Source organism: Hypomesus nipponensis, chromosome 2 (genome assembly GCF_054491055.1).
Source record: "Hypomesus nipponensis isolate SF chromosome 2, ASM5449105v1, whole genome shotgun sequence".
NCBI lineage: Eukaryota > Metazoa > Chordata > Actinopteri > Osmeriformes > Osmeridae > Hypomesus > Hypomesus nipponensis.
The window spans coordinates 16160630-16181165 of NC_140362.1; the positions used below are offsets into that span (position 1 = coordinate 16160630).

At 48.9% G+C, this 20536-nt stretch overlaps 1 protein-coding gene across 2 annotated transcripts in view; it reads right to left on the reverse strand.

Annotated features, from left to right (window-relative positions):
* Positions 1–150: 150 nt before the first annotated feature.
* The window catches only part of LOC146300993 (F-actin-uncapping protein LRRC16A-like), a 34362-nt gene continuing 13976 nt past the window's right edge, over positions 151–20536 (reverse strand). The window contains exons 10-38 of one of the 2 annotated variants that reach the window (XM_084708560.1): positions 20253–20341; positions 19556–19650; positions 18950–19036; positions 17382–17485; positions 16512–16589; positions 15728–15804; positions 14953–15057; positions 14637–14706; positions 12865–12946; positions 12673–12772; positions 12459–12513; positions 11548–11720; positions 11317–11385; positions 10769–10862; positions 10536–10634; positions 10045–10173; positions 9665–9796; positions 8571–8746; positions 8273–8360; positions 8017–8157; positions 6192–6258; positions 5776–5975; positions 5547–5656; positions 4899–5433; positions 3995–4034; positions 3547–3795; positions 3341–3439; positions 2654–2806; positions 151–1996 (exon numbers count right to left, since the gene is read on the reverse strand). In XM_084708560.1, coding sequence (XP_084564686.1) covers positions 1830–1996; positions 2654–2806; positions 3341–3439; positions 3547–3795; positions 3995–4034; positions 4899–5433; positions 5547–5656; positions 5776–5975; positions 6192–6258; positions 8017–8157; positions 8273–8360; positions 8571–8746; positions 9665–9796; positions 10045–10173; positions 10536–10634; positions 10769–10862; positions 11317–11385; positions 11548–11720; positions 12459–12513; positions 12673–12772; positions 12865–12946; positions 14637–14706; positions 14953–15057; positions 15728–15804; positions 16512–16589; positions 17382–17485; positions 18950–19036; positions 19556–19650; positions 20253–20341 — 3663 coding nt within the window. In that variant the 3' untranslated portion in view covers positions 151–1829. The remainder of the gene's footprint in view (positions 1997–2653; positions 2807–3340; positions 3440–3546; positions 3796–3994; positions 4035–4898; positions 5434–5546; positions 5657–5775; positions 5976–6191; positions 6259–8016; positions 8158–8272; positions 8361–8570; positions 8747–9664; positions 9797–10044; positions 10174–10535; positions 10635–10768; positions 10863–11316; positions 11386–11547; positions 11721–12458; positions 12514–12672; positions 12773–12864; positions 12947–14636; positions 14707–14952; positions 15058–15727; positions 15805–16511; positions 16590–17381; positions 17486–18949; positions 19037–19555; positions 19651–20252; positions 20342–20536) is intronic. The other variant, XM_084708562.1, reaches the window with a different exon arrangement.

The following is a 20536-nucleotide window of genomic DNA, read 5'->3' on the forward strand; positions in this document are numbered from 1 at the left end:
TTTTGGGTAAATAAATGTTGGACAGCAAACTATCATATTTTGTTTCCGCGCGTGTGAGCCGTAAAAATTTCAAGCACGACACCTGGAGGGTTATTTTTTCCAACTTCAACAGAAACCTCAAATTTTATACAATTTGAATGATCATATCTGCAGCCTGTAAAATTATTTTAATTGGTATAAATATTCACATAAGGAAATGTCCACATACAGTAGAATGCTTTAGTAAAACATTAATGTGTTTATGCATTAAAAAAAATTGACACTACAGCCTAACAAAATAATTGAGAGGAAGAGCAACAGTGACACGTGTACAGTTTTTCTTTTAAAAATGACACATTAAAGATCTAAGATTTGCTTGATCTTTATAATGAAAATAATATTTGATTGTGTATTAAGATTAATGACAAAACAAAAGACAACCACTTTCTGTAGTATTAACACAATGTACATTTAAAAGAAAAAGGCATACAAACACCATCCGCCACGGTTTTTAACCCAATAAATTATACATACATTTTGAGTGTGCTTAGTACCATAATCAAAATAGGATTTTGTGTACATATACACATGTGTGTGCATATATATCAGTATGTTTATTCTAAACATAATGTATATATTAGACGTGCATATGACAGGAACACACATACATATGTATGAAAGCACATATATACATACAGTACACCTTGGTCACACCATGCATATTGGACACACAAGTAGCCCACACACAATCATGGCTTTCACCGAGCCTCCTGCTGTTCTCCTTTTAATCTCAAAGATTTAACACAAGTTCATTGTTTTATATGACAAACAGAACACAGCCAGCTGCTTTTATACCCCAAACCAAGTTAAGATACAGAGTAGAAAATAAAGTGGAAGAGCAAAGCATTAGTTTGTGTAACATCGGAAACACATGTTTTAAGTACATGACATCATAAATACCTTTTGCCTGAAGGAAGTGAAAAAACAAACAAACTACAAACCGAATAGACACCATCTTGGACGAGGTGCAGCAGCAGTAGAAAGGTGCATGTGAACATGTCTGGCTGCTCCTGTGGTGAGCTGGCATACTCTAGGCTACCTACTCCACTCAGGTTCTCCAGGTAGTTCAAAACAAAAACACTGGGAACAGAATCAGTCTTTCATCTAGAGAGTCTGTCCTCCCTCCAGCCACACAGCCAGGTATCTGAGGAATCAGAGGAGGTCCTCCCCTTAACAAGGATGCTGTTCCACAGTAACATGGCACACACTGCAAGGATCAGAACAGTGCTGCAGCTAAGTTATCAATAGGGTTATTCCAGTGTACCACAGTCCTCTTGGAAGCATTAAAAGGTCATAGAGCCTAAACAGCTCTCAGAGCTAACACAGCGTTACAGTTAAAGCACAGTGCAGTACAGCGGTTATGGTTGGCCTGTATTTGCAAATACTGTCAAATACGTCGGATGCACTTGATTTTGGTCTCACCCACTGCCGTGACACCAGTGGATTGGTACAATAAGTGCCAACTGAGAGGCCAATCAAAAGCACCTCAATCACAAATAGAAAATACATGCTTTCTGGTCATTTACTTCTCTAATTGGCCCAGGTCAACAGAGCCTGGGGCTGAGGCTACAGAGGCTGGGGGTGAGGCTACAGAGGCTGAAAGAGGCTTAGGTTTTCCTGATAGCAGGTTGAGACGACCGTCAGAAAGCTACTCTCGTACCATGCATAGAAATACAACTCTCTGAATTAACCTTTTATCCTCCAATTCACTTGCATGGAAATGGCCTTTCAAAGAACTTGTATTTCTATAAGGTGCAGAGGACTGGTCAATCCCCAAACAGTAAGTTGTCTCATATGAAAATAAAGTCTTTGTCTGCTTCTTCCCCCGAGTCAGAGGTCTTCCTCCCCGGACCCCGGTCTTTCCTGTCAGGCTTGGGGGAGAGTTCTGTGGTCTTGTGGTCGTTGGTGCGGCTGGGGCTGGACCGCTGGGCTGGGTCAGACACACTGGCTGACCTCCCTGGGACAAGATGACACGCCGTACATATCAGGAACAACAGGGGGCACTGTAGGCTACCGATTGAGAACAAAGAGCTTCCACTAGAATTCCCCTGTATGTACATATAATACATATACTACTAATATACAGCTAATATGGAGTAGAAACATATGTGAATACTGAGATTATACATGACACACATAAAACACTTAAAATTAGTAAGAAGGGTTTTGTAATGAAAAATACAGCAGATTTTCAAACAAGCAGCAAGACATCTTTCAAATGCGTACTGAGACGATAACTAGACGGATGCTAGTTGTTATTCAGCTCAGCATGTCAGCTCTTTGAAAGTATCGATGTCTTAGATGCTGGTTGGAAAGGATCACATGATCAACATGAGCTGTGACCCGCTCCTGGGATGAGAGAAGGATGAGCAGAGACAGTGGATGAGAGGACGGATGGAGAGGAGAGAAGGATGAGCAGGGAGGAGGACATTGAGCAACACTTCGAAGGAGGAAGTTGTCTCTGGATATTGATTTAGGGTCAGTTTAGGTTTCGTCCCTAATGGTCATAGTCTGAATTTAGAGAAGATGGACTGATCCCAGATCAGTATCTAAGAAGCAACTTGGTTGAGGGGAGCAGTGATAGGGTGAAGGGTGAATGACAAGGGGATCTAACCAGGCCGGGGGAGGGACTTCCTGCTCTCATGCTCGCCCACTTCCTCTGTGGAGGCAGTGCTGCAGGATGATTGTGGGGAGTGTCGGACCCTGGCCACAGGTAGCTCCACTTCCTGGTCGGAATCAAATACGCTACTGTCTCCCACCTGGTGTACTGGGAGAGGGCGGAGTCTGAGCTTTAGAACTTGTCAATCAGTTAGCCCACTCACCTGTAAGTATATCTGCTGGCACAGACATACCCTTCATCTCTCATATCAGCCTGAAACTCTTCAATAGGGACTCCTATGAGTCCAACATCGAATCCACAACCAATCATGTATAATTATTGGATTTGTTATTGCTTATCAAGATCACGGTGATTGTCCCGTAACCTCTCAGCGGGAGCCCGTGGAAGCTACCACGAGCAGGAGGGGGAGACACTGACCTGGAGGAATCTGAAAGGATCAGATTTCTGCTGGAGGGACACAGCAAAGGGGTGCATGGCAAACACACCACATAAACACCACACAGACAAAAACACATCTCACACGGACAGACAGATCTCAACCAAAAGCAGCTGCATCAAATGGGCAAGGAAGGATTCAACCAAAGACAATGGGAACGACTGGATACCTATCCTTAAATACGTAATAACTATTCAGCAACCGAACTACTATAGCTTAGTATGGGTATTGGGACACACTGCTACCTTCTTTTGCTGGGCTGGTCTTACTCGCCGAGCTACCCAGGAGAGGGCTGCACGGACCCTCCTTCTCCGACGGCGCCCTCTTGAGGCCAGAGGACTCGTCTGAGAAACAAACAAAGGGCATCACCTCGCATTGCTGGTGGGCTCCAGAACACAGCCGCTATGGGCTCCGCCCCCAGAGAGCAGCAGTGTGGCATGAGAGGGCTTACCTATGCTCCTCGTGCTGCTGGTGCGGGGTTTCTGGGGGATGGAGGGCCGGGCTGCCAGGCTGGGCTTGGCCCCCTGGGGGGGCGGGGGTTTGGGGCTGGCATGGCCCGTCATGGAGGAGGGGCTCCGGACTCTGGAGGCTGCCTCTGGACGGGCATCGGCCCCACGCGTGGGAGGCCTCTCAGGGGACACCCTCGCCTCAGTCCTGATGGAGCCACTGGGAGACCTGCTCTCTGGTGGAGGGGGCTTAGCTGATTATATACACACACACACACACACACACACACACACACACACACACACACACACAGGAGGTAACAGATTACACACAGCCAGTGTATAACACAAGTGGGGCCTTCACTGAGTGCATTAGGCTTGCTCACTGTCACATGGATCACATGTGACAACTCTCTGTGAGATGGAGCATGGAGAAGTCAGGATTTTACTAACCTGTCCCACTGCTGTCTGGGCTGACTGGCTGGTCCTGACCCTGGAAACAGGCAGCACGGCTGGTCAGTAAAACACACACGCTAGCAAACTAGTACTGGGTTATTCAAATATGTGTAATACATCTGAACAGTAGGTGGCGATCTGTATTAGAAAATGGGCTTGGCACACGTCCCCCCTCCCCCCCCCCCTCCCCCCCTCCCCCCACCCACACACACACACACACACACACACTCTAGGGCAAACAGCCTTTTTAAACAGATGGCCGGCATGGCTCTGCCTAGTGATACAAGGTCAGGAAGAGCTCGTACAAACACTATAAACCTCTTATTCACACACAGGCGCGCACCCATACACACGCTCACACACACAGTTCACACAAGTGAAAGTGTACCGTTTCATTAAGCCCGAATATGACTATAACACAGAGGGGCCAGTCCTCTAGTGTACTGAGTGGCAGGGCAGAGTAGCAGAAAGACAAGTTTAGCAGGCTGAAAGAAGTGTGAAAAAGCTTCCATGCATAAATCCATTCCTGACCACTGGTACTGGAGCATATGTGATCACTTTGAAGGTTTGTGTGCCTGTGTGTATGTGTGTATACACATATGTGTGTGTGTGTGTGTGTGTGTGTGTGTGTGTGTGATGGCAGTGATTCCCCCAGATAGCCAATGGGAGGTGAAATCTGAGTACGGTCCATCTGGTCTGCCCTCAAGGCCTGAACACACACAAACACACACACACACACACACACACAGATAATTCACAGCCTTGAGTCGGTCTCTGATAGCTGTGTGAGTCTACAGAGGTAGTTTGGTAGTGTGTGTGTGTGCGTGCGTTGGCTTGGGAGTGCATCAGCGTACAGCTAGGTGGTCGCCCATATACGTGTCGGAGAGAGCGACGTTCCCACCTTGTGTGACCCCGCAGCTCTCCTCTCCTGCTTGGCCTTCATCTCCGCCAGCAGGCCGCTGCCCATCACCTGCACCCCGTAGCGCCGGCCTCCCTGGGGGCTTCCCCGCCCCTCGCCCCCCTCCCAGGGCTCGTCCATGGAGTCCGGCGTCCGCAGCTCCTCCGAGCGGTCAGAGCTGCTGCTGCAGTCCGTGGGCTGGCTAATGCCCTCCCCCTTACCCTCATCCCTGCTCTCCCCCCTGCCCCCACCTCTGCCCTCCGCCCTGCTCTCCTGTTTACTCTCCACCTTGGTGTCCGCCCTACTCTCCTTAGGCTTGGGCAGGTCAGGTGTCGGGCTCTTTAGCACCCCCCGAGGGGAGGAGGGCTCTTCTGGTACTGCAGTCACAGGGGCTGGGGCTGGGGAGGGGGCTGGGACAGAAGCTGGGGCTGAGGCCTGGTTCTTGTCAGACTTGGAGGAGCGGGACTTGATAAGGTTGAGGAAGCCACCTTTCTTTTTCTTCTCTCCATCCTGAGAGTCCTGGTTCTTCAGGGACCGCCTGAGAGATGGGTGGTGGGGGAGGGACAGAGAGACAGGGAGAGGTCAGAAACCTTTTGCAGCAGAGAACACAATGAGCTGGGAGCAGACACCCGCAAACAGCTTCAGCCTCACTTGGAGTCCATTTTGGTGACCTTCTTGGAGAAGAATTCCTCCACGCCCTCGTCGACCCTTCCCATGAGGCCGTTCTGCTCCCCGTCCTGCGAGGGGGTGCTGGTGATTTGCTGTGAGGGAGAGGGAACAAACTCAGTCCACCGCTGCCAGGTTGGACAGTCTGGGCAGGATCCACATGCTCTACCACACCATCCTCGGCATGATTGCATTGTTGGCGTTCTGTTCTTACAGGGCTCTTGCTGGACTGTGTGGTCTTGTTCTTGTTCCTCCGGGGCCTCAGTTTGGTAAAGTGCTGCAGCTTCCTGCTCTCCTCAGAGGGCAGCTCCGTCACGGAGGCCGACGCCCCCGACCTCCTCTTCTCCTGCCTGGGCGGGTCCTCCACATGCACAGGAACATCCTCCAGGGCCTTGTCCAGGTCAAACTCCATCTCTATTGGACAGAAGGGCTGTCGGTAAGTGAAAGCAGTACAGGGGCTTGTGTATACACAATACTGTGTTGGGTGGAAAAAGCATCTTCAAGCTTTGCACTGGAGTTGAAATAATGCTACAAGGTTAAAGTGCAGCCAGACAGATCTTATTAGGGTTAGAGGGAATCCACATCGGGCTACTTGAAAACGACTAAACATTTGGTACTTAGCAGACTTACCGAAGGCACGAGACACCGGTCGGAGCATTCGGCTGTGAATGCTTTTCCTTTTGGACTTGGGTGTCATCTGTAAGGCGCACACACACACACACACAGACACACACACACACACACACACACACATGATAACCACAGATCAACAAAGGCTGGAATAGAAATGTAGTTATCAAAACAGACTGATGAGGGGATCTATGTGGACTCAGTCACAGTCTGTTCTGTCATTCTTACACGAGCGATCTGAATGAAGTCTCATGATGTGACCTTTGTCAGAGCCCTGCTAAAACCTGAATAAGGGCTGAGTGCGTGACCAGGTGAGTTTGTTACGCGTGACGGGTGAGAGGCGTGACCAGGTGGGTGTGAGGCACAGAAACACAAGCGTGCGGTCGCCGGAGAGCAGTGTGGATGGAGGCTTGCGTGGAGAAGTGCATTGTGGAACATGGACAGCTAGCTGACCGCAGGGGTCCTTCATCCCTCAGAAACCCAGAGAGCGGATCTGGGTTAAACACAGCCGGGAAGACGGAACGTCCAGTTCCACTCAAATCAACAGAGCGTTCTATAAATAGAGTTAATCATGGCTTCGTAATAACCCAATGCTGACCCCGGGTTTTTGCTATTGCAGGCAGAGCAGGAAGCAGGAATAGCTGACTAACTCTGCTGCAGGACGTCAAGCACCAAGCGGATGAAACCTCCAGCTGTGAGCGCTTGAAAAGACAGCCGAGATTTAATCTACTAAAGAGTTGGGTCCCCAGACACAGATTAAGCCTGTTGTAGGAGACGAGAAGCTCTGTCATATCCACTGATGGATATGACAAGCACCTGATAGGCCTGGACAGGAGGGTTCTGGTATCTCACCAGAGAAGAGAGGGAGGGTGATGAACAGAGCTGGCTCTAATGCTACAGTGACAGCTTTACAGCACAGACAGACAGGCAGGCAGAGAGATAGAGGGTGAGAAAAGAGGAGAGAGGGAGAAAAAGAGAAAGAAAAAAAGAAAGAAAGAGAGTAAGGACAGTGACAGACCAGAAATACTTACACTGCAGCATAGAGTCTCCATGAAGCAAAGGTTGAAAGAGAAAGAGGGAAGGAGGGACGAAGGGATGAAGGGAAGGAGGGATGGAGGGAAGGAGGGATGGAGGTAAGGAGGAAATAAGAGCAGAGTAAAGAGAAGAGGCAGGACAAGAGTCACTGAGAGGCTCTATAGATTCAGAGAGAGGACTGGAAAGTGAACTCTTTAGTAGGAGGGTGTTAACTGACAGAGGGAGAGGAGGAGAAGAGAGATAGAGAAAGATTTTAAGAATTTAACATGAGAAGAAGAGTAGAACTGACTGGGTATAAGATCCCTGTATGAGACAAAAACTGCTAAACACTGCTATTGGTAGCAAACAGAACAGGTCTCCGACTTCACACAGGTATGAAGGTAGCAGTGTGTGGATACACACACACACACACACACACACACACACACACACACACAAGGCCCTGTCTAGCTCTCAGAGCATGTGCTGCTGCCTTATATCTCATTCATGAGAAGTACCTGGGGTCCTAATTGGTGTGTCGAGTGGTCAAGTCCTGTGCCTGATATCCTAAACTAACCAGAGAGCCTGTATAACCAGGCTTGACAGAAACCCAAGCTGCTTCTCATTATTTCACATCCTCCCCTCCTCCATCTCCTCCATCCCCCCCTCGTCCAGCCCCCCTCCTCCATCCTCCCCTACCCCCGCTCCCAAATCCCCCCACCCAGCCTCCTCCTCTCGCTCCTCCTTTCGCTGAATCCCCCGCTCCCCCACACAGACACCCCCCCCCCCGGCTCCCAGCCCCAGACATTACCATGCAGGTCTCCAGGTCGTCCAGCCTCTCGGCCTCCAGCAGCTCTGTGGAGCCCCGCTTGGGAACTCTCTCCTCGGGCACCTCCAGGTCCACAGAGCCCTGCTTGACCAGGGACCGGCCTCGCAGTACCAGATGATCCGCCTAACCCATGCACACACACAAACAAACATTACAAATACATGTTGAAAGTGTTTGCATGTTTATTTAAGTAGCTGTGTGTGTGTGTGACCGAGTTTGTGTGTGTGTGTGAACATACCAGTGTGTGCTGGGAGCCAGACAGTGCTTCCAGGATCTCATCCACGATGCGGTCTGACAAGAAGGAAGCTAGACTCAGCTTCACCTCGCTGGGAGAGAGGAGGACATGCAATATACTCAGAAATGCATACACACGTACAAATCCTACACACACACCCACACAAGCTACACACTAACACACACACTACACTTACCTTTGTTAGACTAACTGCTATACCAATACATTCTGGGCAGCACCAAGCATAAACCTCCCTCCCCCCTCCCCCCTCCCCCCTCCCCCAGTGTGGCTGCCCCGTCACCTGATCTTGTTGATGATGTCAACGCCGGACTGCTCCAGCAGGGTGTCCCTGACGAAGCTGCGAGGGACCACCATCTTGGCCGTGCTGGCTGTAATCAGGTCCTGCCTCAGGTCGCTCCTCCTCATCACGTGGGGGCAGAGGCCCTCGGCGGCGTCCACCATGGACTCCAGCAGGCTCTGGGGGGAGGGGTGGTGGGGGAAGGGGGCGGGGGTCACCATGGATCGTGTGCACAGCGTGTGTAACCCGTCAGGGCGTGGACACGGGAGACGGGGAGGTGATGAGGTCTCCTCTTCTTCTTCTCTAACATACATGGTCTGTAATGGCGGGTGGACTGTTTTCCCAGTGATGGCATTTGTGCTTGCTGCCTGCTCAGCTCTGCTCAGCCTGCCTGTCAGTGTGTCTGGCTGCCTGAGTGTTAAGGCTGAATAACATCATCCCCCCCCAAGGTTAGATTAACGAAAGGAAATTAACCTTCCTTCACGGGGACGTAAAGTGCCTGTGTGTACATGTTTGTCTATCTTTGGTTTTGTGTATGTGTGTAGTTATATGTGTGTGTGAGAGTGTGTGTGTGTGTACGAGCAGGGGGCTGTAGCTCAGATGAAATCAATAGATAGGACCAACAGGAGAGATTGTAGAGGCCACACCGGAACAGAAGGATATAAGCTTTCCTCAGACTACAGAGCACCTACTGAGCCAGTTACTTCATGACACATTCTCATCAGGAAGAAGTCCTGTTCTATAATCTTAACCACCCAATTCATCACATGACAAGAGAGGATGAAACTGACAGATTTCCAGCAAGGTTTCCATGGTGCTGGCCGACAGCCTGTCGAGAACATTTACCCCAGTGTAAGCTCAGCCGCCAGTACGTCCCAGGAATATAAACTACATCCTAGGAATATAAACGACATCCCAGGAATATAAACGACATCCCAGGAATATAAACAACGTGGCACAAAGGCTGGGTTGCTGGGAACAATGTTGAGGGGAGGAAACGGCTGACCTGACCTTACCGTACAACAGCTGCTCTCAGTGACGCCCCCGGACCTTACCTATAACTGCACTTTAACCTTTGACCTACTTGTTGACCCTACCTGGAGCTGTTCGTCCATGACCCTGGCGACCTCTCCTGCCATGGACTCCAGCTTCTCCTGGATTGGTCCGACGGAGGCTCCGTTGACCTCCTCCCTGGAGGCCACGCCCAGGTGGTAGAGGTTGGGCAGCAGCTGTGCACATGCAGGGCGGGGGGGGGGGGGGGGGGGAGTCGAGGGTCACGACTCATTGTCATGTGGGTACAGAACAGACAGCTACAACCGTAGAAACAAAAGGCTGATGTCCTGTAAGACTGATTTAAACTCCTTTTGAAGTAAACAATTAGTGTATAGTGAATAACTATTTCTATGGAGTATCGTGTCCATTTCAATAGCAGTGGAACATTAAAAACACTGGGTGGTTTTCTGTTGGCTCCGCCCACCGTCTTGGAGTTCCTGGCATCCTTCATGAGGTTCTCTGCCACCTTGACGTCCTCCAAGATGGCGTCTGTCTCCGAGTTCCTCAGAGAGTTCAGGTGGTCCTGGACCTTCACACAGATCCTGTCAATCATCTGCAGGGGAAGCAGGAGGTGGAGGAGGAGGAGGAAGAGAAGGAAGAGTTAGAGATAAATCAAGGGCGGTTTCCTGCAATGAGCCACTCGCCTTCTAACATCCCACTTTTCTCAAGATGAAGCACGAGAGATGAAACGAAGGGGGGGGGGGACTTCAGAGCATCTTAACGAGAAACAAAAGCCTCCTTCACTTTTCATCAGACGCTCTTTTGAAGCCTCAGGCGAGAGGGAACCCCCCCTCTCCACGCTTCAACCTTCAAACCACAGACACGCATGCTCCGTCCTCATCCAATCACCGCCGTCGATACACCGGGACTGGACTGCTCATTCAACATGAAGGAGGGCGTGCTGGGGAGGCTGACCTGCTGGGTGGTCGTCGTAACGATGCCCTGCTGAAGCCGATAGGCCTGTTCCTGCTGGTACTTCCTGGTCTCGTGGTTCCTGTACAGGCAGTGCTCGATCTGGAAACAGGAAGGAGAGGGCATTGAATCACCCTTGGGGAAGTTAGAACAGTACTCTGACAACACGGCAGCATGATATTCGGTCAGGTCTGATGTGTCTCGTGCTCTGGAGACTGTGTAGCCAGACGGCTGACCTTAAGCAGCGCATCCTCCGTCTTCTCTGGGCTGGTCTTCAGGGCCTGGGAGGCATCCACGATGGGGATAGGCATGAAGCGGAGAGTGTAGTTCCTGTGGGGCGACACCAAGCAATGGATGGAGGCATCCAAACTTTATTGGAATCCGTGAGTATCAGTTACATATGAATTATTGCTCAAAAGAACTGTTCATTTTCTGTGTGCGTAGTAGGAAGTGGAGTAGACATAATTTATTCATGGGTTCATATGGTGTGTTTATATATTGAAATAGATATAATGACTATTCATGTCCCATGCTGAATATGAAAAATCCATCTGATAGCCAATTCAAATTGGAATGTCTTGGTTAGGGCTTTTGATATATTATTGGGTTCATGAATACATTTCCATTTACAGCGTTTCTTATTTCAGAGCGAATGGCGCAGACTCTCAGGTTAAACAGACTCTGATGATTCGAATGTTCCAGACGACAGCTGTATAAATGTACCGCTCCAGACCACGGCTGCATGAATGTACCGACCAGTAACAGGTTTCACGGTGACACTCACTTCTCCAAGGCTGCTGCGACGTCCTGCAGGCCCTGAGGGCTACTGTTGTTCTTGTCCCAGATGACCGTCCTGTACAACACACACAGTGCCCAGTCAGAACACTTGAAGCAAGCAGTTCAGACACGCTCACATCTCCACACCGTTGATATATCCTTTAAACATCTGAACGGCCATGTGTCTATGTATTCAGAGTCTTTCTTAGCCGGCATCTCCCTGACCTCTGACCCTCACCTGAGCTTGGTGTTGATCTGCAGGGCCTTGGCCAGCATCTTGGCCCCCATGTCTCCCATGGCGTTGCCACTGATGTCCAGCTTGGTCAGACTGCTGTTGCTGCCCAGGGCGTTGAGCACGATGGTCAGGTCTGTCTTCAGTCTGGAGTCGGCCAGGGACAGGGAGGTCAGGGGCTGGAGGGATGTGGAGGACACCGGTGTTAACAGGGTTCAAGGATTCAGGGTTCAACTGTTTACTCCACCACATTTGTGGAAAATATGCTGCAATGGAGAATACTAAACTGTCTTCTCTACAGTAGTGAGATCTCTACCCCCTCTTTACCCAACCATCCAATGTCAAGCGTGACAGACCCGGCAGAAGTGAGATTAAAATATGAAACCAGAGGAGTTTCCAAACTATAAAATACAAATGAGCCAGAGTTTCGACATGTGCTTCTTCCAGGCTCCAGACCAGTTGAAAGCTGCTGTTCTACACTGATATGAATTAAGCTGTCAGATCCCATAGCCACAGCTTAGAGACCCAGCATCCTCTCAGACTGTTAATAGTCACACGCAGACCATGGCTGACCACATGGAAGATCTGCTGTCAAAGGGAACATATGCTTATCTCTGCCGCCCTGTGTGGTGTCAGAGTGGGCTGTCTGATCCCCACAGCAGGGACACAGACAGAACCAGACCCCCTCCCACCCACCCACCTCATCCATCCATCCCCGCCCAGCAGACAGCATCCTTCCCTGCCGCACCAGGACTGTCCCTCCCTGGCCTACTCATCATCCCTCAATCTCCAGCCTTCCACATCCCTAACCCACCCCTCCCTCCCTCCAGGGGGCGGGGGTTATCTCAGACTGTCTGCACCTGCACCATCAGATAACAGCCCCCCCCCCCTTCCCTTCTGGAAACGGAGTAACTCACCGACTCCTCCTCCTGTATCATGTGGACCAGATTGTCCAACACAGGAGCCAGGTTCCTGAGAGAAACCACAAGCAGCATGTTACGGAACAACTTTGGCATTTTGAATTACAAATGTAGCATATGGTATCATACACAGTGTGCATGTTGTGCAGACATGTTTTTGTGTGTGTGTGTGTGTGCGTGTCTGCTTCACCCCATCCCTCCCCAGTCCTACTTGGACTTGATGTTGTTGAAGTTCTTGCCCAGGGCGAGGTGTCGGATGGAGCGGTTCTTGGCCAGCCACACCAGCAGAGTGGACAGGTCGGAGTCCAGGCCTGCAGCAACACACATCACAGTCACAACGCTGGACAGGAGAGGGAGGGGCCTCCTGTGCCGACAGGCTGACGGACCTGCTACTGTTGCTCACCGTTGTCTGAGATGTCCAGGCTGGCGATGTTGGGGATCTCAGCGATGCAGCCCTCCATGATCTGAGAGCCTCCAGACCGCAGCTGAGGAGCAGACAGAGAGAGAGAGAGACACAGAGAGAGAGAGAGAGAGAGAGAGAGAGAGAGAGAGAGAGACAGAGACGGACACGGAGACAGAGAGAGACAGAGAGAGAGAGAGAGAGAGAGAGAGAGACAGAGGAGACCCAAATCAGCTGAGAGAGATGACAAGCATGTCAAGAGAGAGATGAAGTGCATGTCTACAGTAGCAGATAACAGAGAGCGATCAGAAACATGCATATTATATAAAAATGAGAGAGAGAGAGAGAGAGAGAGAGAGAGAGAGAGAGAGAGAGAGAGAGAGAGAGAGAGAGAGAGAGAGAGAGAGAGAGAGAGAGAGAGAGAGAGAGAGAGAGAGAGAGAGAGAGAGAGAGAGAGAGAGAGAGAGAGAGAGAGAGAGAGAGAGAGCATGTCTACAGTAGCTGTGGAAGAGGGAAGATCACCACTGTAGAGGGTAACTAGATGAAACAAGAAGACTAACTACTGAGTGTATTTGTCATGGAGAAATAGGAAGACTAGTCGTTGAGTGTATCTGTCGCAGCGTGTCTAAAGTGAGGGTCTAAACCTTAGACGCAGGTGCTCGATGAGAGTGAGGGTGACTGACAGGTGCAGGTAGCTGGTGAGGACAGTACTTACACAGTGGCCAAGCTTAAAGCAGCGTGAAGAGGGAAGACAACAGCACATATGAGAGCCAAGCCTACGACAAACTAAACGTACTGCACAATCAAGCAGAGAAGCAGTCCCTAACTATCCCTTTAACTGTTCACACACACAAACATACGAGACGAGCTGTCTCAAAACAAACGGCGATCAGACAGTCAGATAAGTTGGAGGGAATTTAATATCAAAGGCTATCTTTAGCTTTTTATTGAATCTGTGTTAAAGTGGGAGTGGAAGGCCAGGATTGCTGACAAAATTAGCGATGAGAAAAATTCAATCTCCTTCCTCCGTCTTTATGGTTCTGATGCCAAGTGATCCATTACATTTCTGTTTAATAGTGGCATGTCGCATAGTTTTGGAGGGAACTCATTTTGGTAATTGCAAGGAAATGTGTTCAATCAGCACTCTGGGAATCAGCTGACAAAGCATGTTAGAGTAGATCTTTATATGTTGAAAGATAAAATACTTCTGTGGCAAAGGTAGTTCAACTTCCCTTATGTGTCATGATCAAATTTAATATTTTCTCATCCAAAATGAATCATCAAAGCAATCTATCAGGTTCCAAAAAAAGAGACTTGAATCTGAGGGGGGCTTGTCCAGGTTACTTTATCCACATGACTACAAACCAAATCAGAGGTGGAAAAAAAAAATCGCTGTGATGTTTACATATGTTAATCCAAGAACCAGCTGAAAATTCTCTCTGACAGACCGTGAGTGGTTAATTAGCTCCGTGGTACCATGGAGACACACGGCTCTGGGGCCCTGGAGCGCGAGCAGACAGCAGCTCCCTCAAACCACGCTCTCACAGAGCTGCTCTGGTGTAGCCCAGCCTGCTAATCCACAAACACACATCTAGCCCGGTAGCTTCTTCCTCTGAATCCCCATGATGAAGTGCCAGGGGCTGCTTGGAGAGGACCGCCCCTCCTGCGTAGCTGATCACTTTCTTTTACGTTGATTTGCCACCAAGAAATGAGACACAGACACAGGGTTTGGTTGCCTGAGAATGTCCCTGCGCTGGAGAGATCCGGACTCTTACCTCACAGCAGCTGATGTCTAAAGTCACTTCCTTTAAGTTGGGGTTACTGGCCAGTCCGAGCAGTAGAGCCCTACAGACACACATAACTTGAGGATAAAAACCTCAACAACAGAAAACCTTCGTCTTTCACAGGGATGTCAGAATGAATTAGGATTACTAATTAAAAATCATGGAAACATATTAATGACAACCACAGGGATAACAGAAGAGAAAGATTATAATCTGTAACTATAAAATACTGGAGGGGGAGACAAGACAGACAGAGAAAGAGAGAGACATAGATAGAGAGTGAAAGGGCAGAGGGTGAGAGCCTCACTTCAAGGCCTCCGGGGGCAGCTTGGTTCCTGACAGGCTGATGCAGCTGAGAGCCATGGCACTGCTGAAGAAGTGCTTGAAGGAGGGAGGCACGTCTTTGCCCTTCCTGGACACACCCCGCCGCAGCACAGCACACAGCCACAACAGGGAGGGAAGGCAGAGAGAGGTGAGACACGTCCTGCTTCATGAGCACTTCGAAAACATTCTCCTGAGATAAAGAACCAGACAGGGCAAAACAGACACATCCTGTATAGACAACAGAGAGGTAGCCTGTAACCACGCAAGCACTAACTCTGCCATGTCCCAGTTCTGGACCAGGAGGGTTGGGGAAGGGGTAGGAGGGGGACAGGAGAGAGGGGGGTATGAGGGGGGCCAGTGTCCATCTGCTGCTCCCCTCCCTGGGGGAATGCCAGAGTCCAAGCTGAGTGTTCTGGTCAGGCAGCGGGTTCAGACTGTACAGACATGTAGGAAACAGCAGAGGGCAAAAACCCAACGTTGTCTACATAATCTGGACTGTCACTCATCAGCAGATAGCAGTTGTTGTAGTAGGACAATACCTTTGGCATGCAGATTTAGTGTAGACAATTGTGTTACCATGGTGACATTCCTCTGTTTCCCTGGTATCTAAGTCCCTCGATTAGTGACAGAAGATTCCTGATCAACCTGATACTGTTTCACTAAACAGATGTCAATGTGAACAGTCAGTAAGGTCTGTGTGTCTCTGTGCCTCTGTGTGTGTGTGTGTTGCTATATCACAAGTTTAATGGGTGTTTCACCTGTGGGGGAAGACACTTTTTGACACGTTGAGGATGGAGAGATGCGGGGTGGACCCTCTGAGCAGAGCTGAACACACCTGGAACATAGAGGAGAGGTTAGCTGATAGCTATAGGCATACACACAGATTAGCTGCTAACTGTTAGCATACACCCAACTGGAAGACAGAGGAAAGATAAGCTGCTAACTGTTAGCATTCACACCCAACTGAAACACAGAGGAGAGGTTGGCTGCAGTGCTAGCATCCACATCCAGCATGGCTAATAATACATTAGTCGCTGTTATGTGTCAATAAATCAAGAGAATATTATTTTACCAAACAAATATACTTCTATAGACATTGGCACATTGAGACCTGAAAGGTTGTTATGGATTTGTAACGTTCAGACGTGTGCGAGATGTAATAAAGTAATGAATGGTGATGGTTGGACAACCATGACTAGGACATCTGTGTGAAGCAGTGCAACAGCCAGCAGTGAGCTACAACCAGATCAATACTGTCTGTAGCAGCTGCACAAGCTGCTGCTTATCACACAATCAATAAGACGTGTTTGGCTTAGGCCAGGTCAGAGCGTCACGTACTGTATTCTAAAGTAGAACTGCATCCATATAGGACCAATGATGGTGTTTAGAAAGTATAAAAGTATTTGAAAATTAAACACTTCTACACTTAAGTGCTCTAACCTTAGTGAACAGAACTGATTAAACATAACAGCGGGCAGTCAAATGTTCACTCCACAGTGTCTCCATTCTAGTAACTACGTGAGAGGGCGGTCCTTCACTCACCTGGTCCAATGAGCAGTCAGTGTTGGACAGGTCGAGGGTCATCAGGCTGTTAGGTTGGGCCAGGAAATTGTAGAAATTCTTGGAAAATTGGAAAACCACAAAGTTTCCAATCATACATTTTATTTGAACCCAATCTTAAATAAATCTCTCCAAGATGCAGCAAAATGTCACTTGCACTCAAGCAGCGTCTAGTATATGGCAACAGACCATGAAAGTCACTGCCAACCCATCATGATTTGCTTCCTTGCCGACCACATATCACTCTGGTGGCCATAGTAGCGGTTGTCAGTGGCGACCCCCAAGGTGATGATCTACAGTGCATTAGGTCAGAATCGAACATGGGTTGCCACGGGGACCCTGAGTGATGCTGTATCGGGGGCTGACGGAATGTTGAGGTGAACTGCTTACAGTCCAGTCTGCAGGCAGCAGTGTTAGTTGCCAGTCGTAGGGGAGGCGAGCCCTGAACCAGACTGATTTAGGACCCAGCGAACAGGGCCTCCACACAAAGCCACAGGACATCAATACTGCAGTGTGTCACACGGCCAATCAATAGGATGGTACTGATAGTAGCATCAGCCAGAAATCCATTCTGTGTGTGTTAGTGTGTGCGTTTGCACATCCCTGTTTTAGATCATTGATATGCAAACCAAGCTGTGTGTCCTTTTTGGAGCAGATCCAGTTTAGGACATCCAGCAGCACCTCTGGTCATGTAGCTCATTAGAAAACACAGACTCATGTCATGACAACATCTCACACTGTTCCCGATGCAGATCTGGATCCACCTGGAGAGGGTTATGGCTAGTGAGTGTGTGTGTGTGTGTGTGTGTGTGTGTGTGTGTGTGTGTGAGTGTGTGTGCGAGTGTTGCGTACCTGCATGTCATCGCCGCGGAAGGTGTTTCCTGAGAGGTCGAGGTGGATGAGGCTGCTGGAGATGTGAGGGTTGGCACTCAGTGACTGGGCGAGGCTGTTCACCCCTGGAACGACAGCACCATGAGCCTCATCACTCCGACACAAAAGCACCATGAACCACAACACACGAACCAGACAGCACCATGAGAGCCCTCCCGGGAACACGCCAACATGGAGACTGGAGATGCTCTTCTCTCGCAGCAAAGCACTGATGTCTCTGAATCCCTGCTTAGACTTTTCTCTCAGTCCTTCTTCAGCACAGTGAAACACGACTAATGGGAGGAAAATTGTCCAATCCGCTGAAAATTCAGAACTACACATTTAAAAGGGCACAATCACCATATCCAATTAAAAGTGAGCGACCCACTCACTTTACAGACTGCAGGACGCCAGGGCGACAAATTGCCCGATTTGCAGATATGAATAATGGATAGTGGAGGGAGGAGATAAGAGTGGCCAGGCTTATTAATCGCATCAAGAAGACCTCCCGCTGATGGTGGCATTTGTTTGAAGACTTGAAGTGTTTTAGTACAGCTAATTAGTAGGAATAATATGGACGACTAATGATACAGCACACTCTGGATGGAGAGACACTTGTAGGACAATCGCAATGATGTGCTTTCCAGGAATTTTTGAGGACGTCTCCTCTCGTCTATGAACACTGTCAGGTTAGACTACTTGGCTCTTGTGGTCTGTCAGGACTCATTCCTGTGCTCGGAGATAAGTAGTGAGAATTAGACTTTGGGTTGGCCTTCAGCTAGACCCCGGTCACGTGACCAAGCTCATATGAACTCTGACCTTTAGAGCTGTGACTCATGCTTGAGGCTGGGATTCAGTCAGACATGATGCAGGCAGTAAGGGGCAGTAGGAGCTGTCAGCTGGCAGACAAAAATAACTGCTTTGAGATGGAGGAAATTGGGTGTATGTGCGTGTGTGCGTATGCCTTTGAGTAAGCCTCTGTGTGCCTCCGAGCGTGCATTTGACTGTGTATGCCTGTGCGTCACAGGGCTGGGCTGGATTACACAAGTCCAGTCATATCACATAGGGAAGGATGTGGGGAGAAGGGAGGGAGGAGGAGGGATAGGAGGACGGGGGGGGGGGGGACAGGGGGGGGGGGAGAGAAGGTTTTAAGAGGGAATGGAGGAGCAGAGGGACGAGGGAGGGCTGTGTTTTCCAGGACCAAACTCCCATCCGTCAGTATGGTTTGAGAGCAGACCTGGCTCAGCTCTCCCGGGGGACATGGATCAATACACAGATAAATACTGGGCCGTTAAGGTGCGTTCAAACGGGCCAGAACCCTGGCAAGACTGGCTGATTTATAGACATCAATCCATTATGAACCATTCAGTTCAGGCAAGCTTTTTTCCATGCCAGAAAAGAAAAAAGCATTGTGTTAGCCTGGAAATCTTGGGACCTTCAACTGCTAGCAGAAACAATTCGGTGAAACATGCTTGACATTGATAATGTGGAACCACAAACTCCTAACTTTCAAATGCACATGAACACAAGAAACAAAGGTATATATCTACCTTTGGGTGACAATGACGTTTTGGAGAAGTTCAAATGCTTGAGCCCCTTACGAAGTTTAGCAAACTGTGCTCCCAAAGAGGAGATACCTGCAGAAGAAAACAGCATTCCCATGAACACCCTCATTTCAAACATCAGCCATGATATCAGTTTATTCATATCTGCATCTTGCAGTTTATTGTAATACCATTATTAAAACACAAGGAGACTGCTGCATCTGACATGAGTATTTTTGGTGTATCTTTAATTCATGACGACCTGAATAAGTTTTAGACTTTATAGATTTATGAAATATTCAACCAGCCAACAATCTGCTGAACACTCACGTTGTTTGTTTCAACAACCTTCTCTCAACTCCAGACCGAAGGAATAGAGAGAACCTCAGGCTGTTCCTAACTTATCTAAAGAATACCCTCTACTGGCATGTTATCAATTCAGCCCAGACACATCCTGAGGGCTACGGTATGAGAGCATGCTGCGTTGCTCTGATGGAGCAGCTCTCAGTGTCTTCTGAACAGAAACAGTGGCCAGAGCTGCACAGCTTTCTCTGTCTCTGTGTCTACTCTGTGTGACTGTCCCCTGTGGCGTGTGTTCTGGGAGCCGGCTACCTCTGTCCTCCAGGGGGTTGTTGGCCAGGCTTAGGGTGTGCAGACCTGAGACAGGGTTGTGGGCCAGAGCACCAGCCAACTTCTGAGCAAAATCCCTTCAGAGAAGACAGCAGGACAGTATACCAATAAATGACAATGCATCAAAGCAATGGGTAGAGTATAGTAAATCTAGGCCAGTGCTATAAAATAGTGGGCAACATTTGACATTAAAAGTGACATTAACTACCATTCAACTTCATGGCAATACCAATAGTGAATGCATTGTTGGTATTTTGCAATTCCTATGTAGATTAATGGATTAAGTGTTAGCAATTTAGGTTATAACAAAAGTGTACGAAAGCACAATATTGGGGAGGGGTGTAAGGGGTAAGTGGATGTTGTAAAGGGGCAGTAAAAGGTTGTGTTACCAAAACAAGATCAATGTTTACATCCACTTAGTCCTGAAAAGCCCAACCTCCCCCACAGCAAGTTTCACATGTACAGTAACTTGTACCGCTAAACCATAACGCAGTTATGGTTTAACAGTTCCTGTGTAAGTACCATGTTCTTTACTACAGACATTGCTATGTAGTTACACAGCACATTCATGTACCGTTAATCTAACTGTTTTTCATTTGTGCACTCTTCAATTTGTTTCTTTGCTTATTTGCATGCTAGGTAAATGAGCTCTGCAGTTGGGTATCGAGCGGAGGCTCACGTTTTCAGTCCTGCGTTGTCCAAAACCAAGTCCTCCAGACGACTGGACCGCGCCACCACCTTCAGGATCTGGTCACACACGTCCGCCGACTGGACACACACGTTAAGGCATCACAAGGTCAAGGGCCTCGTCTCTAGGAGTCTATTTCTTTACGACATCCTTACTGAAAGTCAGTACAGTTGCTCTATTGAGGAGCTCAGACATGGATAAACGTTGCAACAGATAAGCAGCACAGATAATAGAGCTAACAACCGATAAGCAGCACAGATAATAGAGTTAACAGT